This window comes from Sardina pilchardus, chromosome 7 (genome assembly GCF_963854185.1).
Source record: "Sardina pilchardus chromosome 7, fSarPil1.1, whole genome shotgun sequence".
Classification (NCBI taxonomy): domain Eukaryota; kingdom Metazoa; phylum Chordata; class Actinopteri; order Clupeiformes; family Clupeidae; genus Sardina; species Sardina pilchardus.
This window is the reverse complement of record NC_085000.1, coordinates 4808862-4817556: the sequence shown is the minus strand read 5'-3', so window position 1 is coordinate 4817556 and position 8695 is coordinate 4808862. Positions and strand designations below refer to the sequence as shown.

General features: G+C 41.8%; 1 protein-coding gene across 3 annotated transcripts; it reads left to right on the top strand.

Annotated features, from left to right (window-relative positions):
- Positions 1 to 1181: 1181 nt before the first annotated feature.
- On the top strand, positions 1182 to 7943 carry gata5 (GATA binding protein 5). Of its 3 annotated transcripts, XM_062540385.1 has the most exons (8): positions 1182 to 1444; positions 2100 to 2751; positions 4383 to 4552; positions 4838 to 4996; positions 5633 to 5761; positions 6342 to 6426; positions 6750 to 6877; positions 7146 to 7943. In XM_062540385.1, the coding sequence occupies exons 2-8, from the start codon at positions 2238 to 2240 to the stop codon at positions 7263 to 7265; spliced, it is 1305 nt and encodes a 434-aa protein (XP_062396369.1). In that variant the 5' UTR covers positions 1182 to 1444; positions 2100 to 2237; the 3' UTR covers positions 7266 to 7943. The 3 variants fall into 3 exon arrangements, with proteins under 3 accessions (XP_062396369.1, XP_062396371.1, XP_062396370.1); XM_062540387.1 differs by lacking the exon at positions 4838 to 4996 and having other exon boundaries at positions 5636 to 5761; XM_062540386.1 differs by lacking the exon at positions 4838 to 4996.
- The last annotated feature ends 752 nt before the right edge of the window (positions 7944 to 8695 follow it).

The following is an 8695-nucleotide window of genomic DNA, read 5'->3' as shown; positions in this document are numbered from 1 at the left end:
GACTGAGTTCACAGGTCAGAACGTCATTAATTAATCTCGTTATCTGTGACCTGTCCAGAGGCTAAGGTAGACAGACCGATGGCTTGAAAATCAGAAGTACCTCAAACACATCTTGGACATATTCAACAAAAGACTAGCTACATCAGAAAATGTCACATTAAAAAGTAAACTTCAGGGGAGTTAAATAATGGGCAAATATTTCTCAGGAATGACTACTACAATAATAATGATGGTATAGGCTAATAATAATAATAATAATAATAATAATAATAATACGAGTCATCATTATTGTTGTTGTTGTTGTTGTTGTTATTATTATTATTATTATTATTACTATTATTATTATTATTATAACAATGTTTTGTTTCTTCTTACTTAAATGGTTTCATCTGTAATTTGCTTGCATGTCATTTTGCACAATTATTCGTGCACCTTCATTTAACTAGCTTTATTGTTTCTTTTTTCTGCAGGGAAGGCTACACAAACAAAACCGCTAAGATAACAATATTTCCAGCCTACTATAATGACAGTGATGATTACTGTTGTATCATCGTGGATAGTTGTTGGTCGTATCTCTTATCTCAGGCTTGCTTTTATAGAGAACCCAGCCACATTTATCTGGCCATAAAACCCAGCATAACATTCCCGTTCAGACAGAGAAATGATTTTATAGCAACGTTTTTATTTTGCTGGAATGCTCAATTAAAACGTTTGTAGACAGTGTACACAGTAGCCCTAATTTACGAACAGGGTTAGTTTAAAAACGTAAAAGGGAGAACATAATATCAATAAAAGACGTTGCATTTTGTGACATACACACTGATTATCACTGGTAACTATCACACAGTATGACCAAGGCTTAAAAGAAACAGAAAGAGCACAAACACAGTGACCAAATCAACGTCCTTCCTTAATCAAAGAGAACTGAGTGAACAGTTTGTTTTTAAGTTAGCTAAATTGACTTTTGAAACAGAAAAGAAGTTTCAGCAGATTCAGCAAAAAGGTGGGTCCATTTCAGGTGCGCTTCGAGGAATTGCATACCCCCCTGTCCCTCTGGCCCTTTCCTCCTATCGCTCTCCTCCAACAACGATGGGTCCTACCTTGGACTGAGTCACGTGGTCCCGTCGTACAAATAACTCGCAGTAAAGTTTCCCAGTGGAGAACGAATCACAGAACAGTTATATTAGAGATTATCAGCCGCTTCTTCTATCTCCAGATACAGCCAAGGCAAAGAGACACCATTACAGTCATCCCGTGGATCGAACGAAATTTTGGAAGAAAAATAAGATATTTATTTTCCTCGCCAAGGCATTTTGGACGTCTTTACGGAGACACCGTATTCCTTCCGTGCTCTTACTGGGAGAAAGACGTCGACTAAAACACCATTCAATCAACCCCAGTTGGAGCGAGAGTTCCTGGCTTTATCACCGACCGTCCTTATCTGGTGAGATAATACGAGAGAGCCCTTGGATGAAATTGTATTAGCCCAGTGCATACAGCTATCAACGTTTTATGTGATCTGCGCTTACAATGATAAAAAATGTATGTATCGGAGATATGCCACAGGCTATCTATTGTGTCTTTTGATTTGGACCCTACATTATGATTTAACGGCACAGTACGCCTACAGTTCCTAAGGATATCTGGAACCGCTGATAATTATTTAGGATATCTGCAAGAAAAGATACTGGGAGCAATTTAATGCCATTTTCACTCGTTAAAACGCAATCAAAATGCCCGAGCACTGATAATTATATTATTCAAAATACTCGTGGCATTTAATCCTATGCGAGATAAATACCTATTTGTCTTGCACGTAGCCTAGTCTAAATTTACAGATGTGTTACCTAAATACTGTAAGTGAAAGGATTAATTGCCTCAAAATTAATTTACAAGACGCAAGACTGTATTGAAGGTTTCATTAAGACTAGACTACTTTTTGTTACGATTAGAGTCACAGGTGTGATTTCCCAGGTGACGCCAGGCATGTAGGCTAGGCAGCTTCAAGAAGGTGACAGTCTTTGGACTATGAATTCATCGCAGGACAGATGTGTGGATTCTGCTAATGTGCTAAATCGTTCAACTTTCTTTTCTTTTAGGAGCGGGTGTTTATTCCGTAAACTGAGTTCTTTTGCCATTTTGTGGAGATTGATGAGATTGCAGTGAATCGGCCTCCACTCAGGAGTAGGTTTATACCCTCTTACCTCGTCAAGAAGACTCAAGCAAGAGGCGCCACGATGTACCAAGGCTTGGCTTTATCCTCCAACCCTTCTCCATATGCACACGACACTGGGAACTACATTCACTCGTCAGCGAGCTCCCCAGTTTACGTGCCTACCACCCGGGTACCTGCCATGCTGCAGACTCTCCCCTACCTCCAGACGTGCGAGTCCACCCATCAGTCTCATGGCCTCGGGGGCCACCACGGTTGGCCACAAGCTGGCACGGACAGCTCTTCGTTTAACCCGGGCAGCCCTCACCCTCCTCCTGGATTCTCGTACTCGCACAGCCCACCGGTGAGCAGCAGCACCGGCAGGGACTCCTATCAGAACCCACTGGTACTCAGCAATAGCGGGCGGGGGGACCAGTATGGAAGCGCTTTGGTGCGCTCGGTCGGAGGATCTTACTCCAGTCCGTACGCGTACATGAGCCCTGAGATGGCCACCTCCTGGACGCCTGGACACTTCGATGGTGGCATGATCAGTCTACAGGGACGGCAAGGCGCGCTGTCTGGGAGAAGATCCAGCTATGGTAGGCTATGTTTAATTTTTTTAGCTCTTTTAGAAGGACAGTTTAAAACAGTATGAGTCACGTCGCCAGACCCATGGTGTTCCTACAACTTTCAAAGAAATAATTTTCTAACACACGGCAACGATAATAACAATTTGCTGTTTTGAATAACCCAATGCAGGCGAAATAATAACAAAATACTTCCTTCTAGTGTGCTAGTTCTGCCTGTATAAAATGCAACAGGCGTAACTGTTAGGACACTCAGTGTGACTAGAGCAGGCCGGATAGCAAAGAAAACAACTTCAAGACCTTGAAACTAGACATGTGTATAAAACACTGAGTAGGCTAAATATTATGTTTTTATAAGATAAATAATTTATCCATGGGTTACAGAATGTCCTAACTGTAACATAAAACCATGCATGTGTAATTCTTTATTCCATTTTCAAAGATTGTTTTTTTTTTTAAAAAATTGTATCAGAACTCGGTAAATGGTTGGAATACCTCAAAAGGGATGAACCCATTTGATGCCCTGATCTCACAATTTACTGCATAGGGTGTTAAAAGTTATTTATTGTAGGCTAGCCTTTTTGTTTTTAATGGATCTCTTTGTCTGAACGGTCAAACTCCACCATCAATTGTGTCAGTCCATTGAGCTGATGAATTTGAGCCCTGCTTTTAAAATAAACATTGTTGCACGTTCTACTAATACACATTCTTGAAACACGAAGGTCTAAACGTGTTTAATTTAAATGCTAATTTCATTCCCTTCCATTGACTTAACTATTTCAGTCATCAACTGATGAAAGAAAGAGTTCAATACACACGGCATCACAATGGTTAGAAAAACTATTACTGAAACATTTTGTCACGTTGATCAGCCTTAAACGGTGGTGTCTGATTGCCGACACAGCGCTTTTGGAACAGAGACATAGCTCCTGGTTCTAAGGTGGTCGGTGCTAGGAAGAGAGACTGGTGATAGGCTACTCTTACAATAGTAATAATAATATTGACATTAATATAAATATGATTATTATTATTAATACTAATAATACCTAATAATAATATCCAGAGTTGGCCTTGGAATTCGGACAGTTAATTATTGGAGGCCGTCGCGTGTCAGTAGCTTGATTGATTGGAGACCCCTGGATCTTCAACACTGATAAGATCCCCATAGACATTCCATCCGTCTGAGACCCGTGCCTCGTCAGTCGCCCTAATAGGCACTTCTGACCCTGTCCAGGCATTGGCACGTTCTGGCTCTGTTCGCTTTTAGTCGCCAGAGTGGACCCTAAATTCCTCTCTCTCTCTACCTCGTGCGTCTCGTGCAGCGTTCGTGAGTTTGCTTTCGCGCCTGGTGTTGCGATTTAAGCTATATAGACATTGGGCAACTTATTTTTTAGTTGGCTATAATATCAATTGTATCATTGAATTAATATTCTAAGCAAAGTCTCATTCTATATGCACAGAAAACTGACGAGACAAAACAAGATCTAACTATTTTATTGAAACCTTTCCCTTTTCGGGCCTGCTCTAAATAATTCCCCATGGGCATAGATGACATAATGTTCATCTTGCATTTATTTATGTATTTGTGCTAATTTTGTGGCTTTAATTAATGTCAAAATTGATTTGTGTTCTTGCCTTTGCAGACATGTTGGAGGAGATACCTGGCGAAGGCCGAGAGTGTGTTAACTGTGGCTCCATCTCAACCCCGCTATGGAGACGAGACGGTACCGGTCACTACCTGTGCAACGCCTGTGGTCTTTACCACAAGATGAACGGCATCAACAGACCTCTTATCAAACCACAGAAACGCCTTGTACGTATCAGTGAGAGGCATTGGTGCAGCTGATAACCTTTATGTGAAATGCATTGATGAGGACCTATAACACAGGCTAACAATAATCACCATTGCACCATTATGAATCACAGCTTTTGTCAACTTTGTTCAAATATTAGAAATATAATAAGAGTGTGAAATGTTTAGTTAGGCCTATATTTCTCAGTCACATAAAATAAAACTTTAGTTCAATCTTGAGTGATCTTGTACTTGTACAGCTCACTAATTAATTGTAAATTATGTGTGTGTGTGTGTGAGAGAGAGAGAGAGAGAGAGAGAGAGAGAGATAGAGAGGCTCCAAGGTCAGTAAGTTGTGGGAGAAGGTTGTCGGTGAGCGAGAGAGAGGCCTTCACCGCTGTGGGTTTTCCCATGGATTGCCGCTCTGTCTCCGGCAGCTGCTGTGAATTAGTCCAGATTCAGAGGGTGGCGTTAGTCTTTTTTTCACTCTGTTGTTTGTATTTGTCCTTCACTGACCTTGTCCTTGGGCTGTCTGTTTTTTTTAACTGCGGCAGCATAAGGCTGGGCTGCAACACGCTCAACTACTGTGCACTTCTTCTGAGAATTCTCACTCACGTCCCACAACAAGCCACACTGCTCTGGGCTCCCATCAGAGTGCATGGCATTCCTGGCCCCTATCTCAACACTAATGCAGAACTATGTAGAGTCACACACACACACACACACACACACACACACACACACACACACACACACACACTGATAATCCGTCTCTCTCACGAGAGTTCATTTTTTTGTTCTCCATTTTGCACAGTGAATGAAGACGTATTGATTGCATTTTTGGAAAAGTTAGTCTCAGAAAAGTTAGTCCAAAAAAATGGCATTTTCCTTCATAGCATGGTCTCTCGCTTTATTTATTTGTGTTATCCATTGATAATGATTCACTGTTTATTAACGAGTGTGTAAGACAGACCTCCTCATGCCTCTGTATATCTCTGTCCTTATGTATTTCTGTTATCATCCATAAGTAATGTTTCACTGTTTATTATGGGGTGTGTAAGACCGACTTCTTCATGTCTCTCCCTGTCTCTGTCCTCACAGCAGACCACCTCTCGCCGGGCGGGCCTGTGCTGCACTAACTGCCACACCAGCACCACCACACTGTGGCGGAGGAATGCCGAAGGGGAGCCCGTGTGTAACGCCTGCGGCCTCTACATGAAGCTCCACGGGGTGAGTCCGTCAGAGCCCCCCACCCGGGCAGCGTACTTCCAGAATAGTCCCAAAAGACACCCGTCACTCTCTGATTCCTGGCACTCTTATCACCAAAAACGCTTGACCAAAGGCAGACTGATGTGATCATGATGTGAAAGTGTGGATTGTTTTTGGTTGAATGTTCTGGCCAAAACAAGTCTATATATATATGCAAGGTGACCAGTGAATAAGCAGAATGGTGACCCAGGAGGGGGGTTAGCTCACTGGGGGGAATAGCATAGTGTAGCCAAACATCCAAGCCTGGAATCTGCCTTATGTCCACCATGTTAACACAGTCAGTTGGCTCAGTTGCTTTAATAAAGCCCTAGATGGTGTTGCTTTCCCAGTCAAAATAGCATTATTTAACACATTGAGCTGTTGAATTATTTTCTAAAAATATCTTCACTGTAAATACAACTGTGCTTGATTGTGAGAGTCACAAATCCCTCTTGTTTGGAGAGCAAAATCAGGCGCTAGTCCAATGTGTATACAGAGCAGTGGCCGAGTACCAGCCGTGTTGTAGGTGACTCGACTAACCCGCCATTCCTGCTGGTTTCAGGTGGCCAGACCACTGGCAATGAAGAAAGAGAGTATCCAGACCAGGAAAAGGAAACCGAAGATGCCCAAATCCAAAGCTTCCTCAGGTAAGAAAAGGAAACAGCTTCAGGAAATATAACTAAAAGGACTAGATACTATGACATGTCTATTACAATGTCATGGTTCTTATGTGAGAGAAATAATATTACTACTATTACTACTACTGCTACTACTAAATCTTAAACAATGACATACACATGAGAATAAGAGATTTAGATTGAGAGAAGTTTTAGAAACCGTTCATTTGCGAATACGAATACGAAAAACTTTATTATCCACAAAGTGGAAATTCGTCTTTAGTTTTTGGTCAGTATCCGTCTGGTGGGATTATATCGCTCATAATTTTGTTGAACCTGTTTGTCCACTGTAGGGACCTCGGCCTCTGGCACCAACTCCCCCACCTCTTTGTCCGTCTCCGAGAACGCCTCCACGATAAAGAGTGAACCCAACATGGCCCCATCTCCATACGCTGGACAGACCGTTGCATCAGTCTCCCAGGTAACCATGCACTACTACAAATACAGAATCACAAAACACACACACACACACACACACACACACACAGGACTCGCTGACATGAAGCTTTGAAGGTTTCCAAGCTAAACGGAAATTTTGAAAAAGATGAAAATGTAAAAACTGTAACTGGGATTTTGTTTTTAATCCTACTAACAACCATCTATGTAAAACATGAATTAATTGAGTGTGCTAACATTTGAGACTGTCCTGAATCTTCATACGTTTTGACACGTCATATGTGGTATTTCAGGCCTCTTCTCAGCTGGAGAGCACAAGCTCAGGACACGTGGACATCAAATATGAGGACTATGCCTTCACCCCCACCTCCATTGCTGCCCAGAACTCTTGGTGCGCACTGACCCAGGCGTGACCCCCCTTCTTGGGACCCTGGGGCTATTGCCAGTGGCCGAATCGAACCTAAACCCAGTCCTGCTACATGTGGATACACACACAGACTTGTGATAACTACCTATCGTTGTAATTAGAAGTCGTCAACTCCCACGACCAGTGCTGGTCGAGTTGGTCGATGAGAGAGGAGAATGCTGAGAGGATCACTGGGGACATGCAATGCACAGACGCATTGGCTATGAATCGCTGCAGTTTGGGTGTTTGTTGTTGTCAACATATCAGTTTTTTTGGTGTCATTTCAACATTCTTTTTACAAGCTTGGCATCTCGACACATTAAAGGCCTACCACAAGTGGGCAAGTTGTTGCCAAATGTTAAACCCGAAAACGGTGGAACCGCAGTGCGGGGGGAGGGGGGCGGGTGGTTTGCAAGCGTTTTATCACTTCAGAACTTGTTTTGATACTTTAAAATGTAAATGATTAACTTTTAAAGACACATTATTTATGTTGAGATAAGGAAAGCCAAGGAAACACAAAGCCTACCCATAATCCCCCTCTGCTCTGGAGACACACATACATATATATATTTTTTTGTTTGTTTCATGATGTCAGAAATTCCGACCGTCCACTCTGCCATCCCTTCCTTTAAGGGGGTGGGCTGTGGTGCTCCTTGACTCTGCTGATTAGTGTATTTTCAATGGTGTACTGCAGGGGTATTCAATTAAAATTCAAAGAGGTCCAGTTACTAAAATGTCCTCCCGGCAAAGGTCCGAATCTTAAATTGTCACTCAAAATAGTGTAGGCTACCCTGATGTTAATAAAATCAATAACGCGTGTATTTCTAGGCCTATTTAATTTATTGCTACATTTCAAGTGTTTTCAAAGTAATATGCTTGTAACATACCAAAAAGTCTTAACTTGAATGATACTTGAATGCAAAACAATACTGTAGTTGTCTTTACTAGGCCTACATTTCAAGAAAGTTAACAGACAACAGACACTGAATTATTCTGAATAGAATAAATATAAAGTGCAAGCACAACTTTGAGCAGCCTGAACTTAGGGCCTTCAAGTAGCCTAATGTAAAACATTCCGAATCTTTTGAATAAAATAAAAGTGGATCTTTAAGAAAAAAGAAAAAGAAAAAGTTCTTTGCATACTGCGTTCTAGTTAGTACATTCTCTGCTAATAGTTCAGATTTATTTTCTTGTTGTTGAAGCTGACAATGGGATCTGTAACGTTTCTGCAGCCGCATTAAGCACTCATTCACAGCTGTCCCATCGCTACATGCTGTCTTGTGTTGCACCAAAATCCACGAAATCTTTTACGAACACTAATTTGCCTGTAAATGCATGCGTGATCACACGAGTAGACCTGTCATAGTTTGCTTTCAATTTGATAATTATTATCCTACTCCGCCGAGGAGGGGAGTAGCCTATGTTTTCATCGGGGTT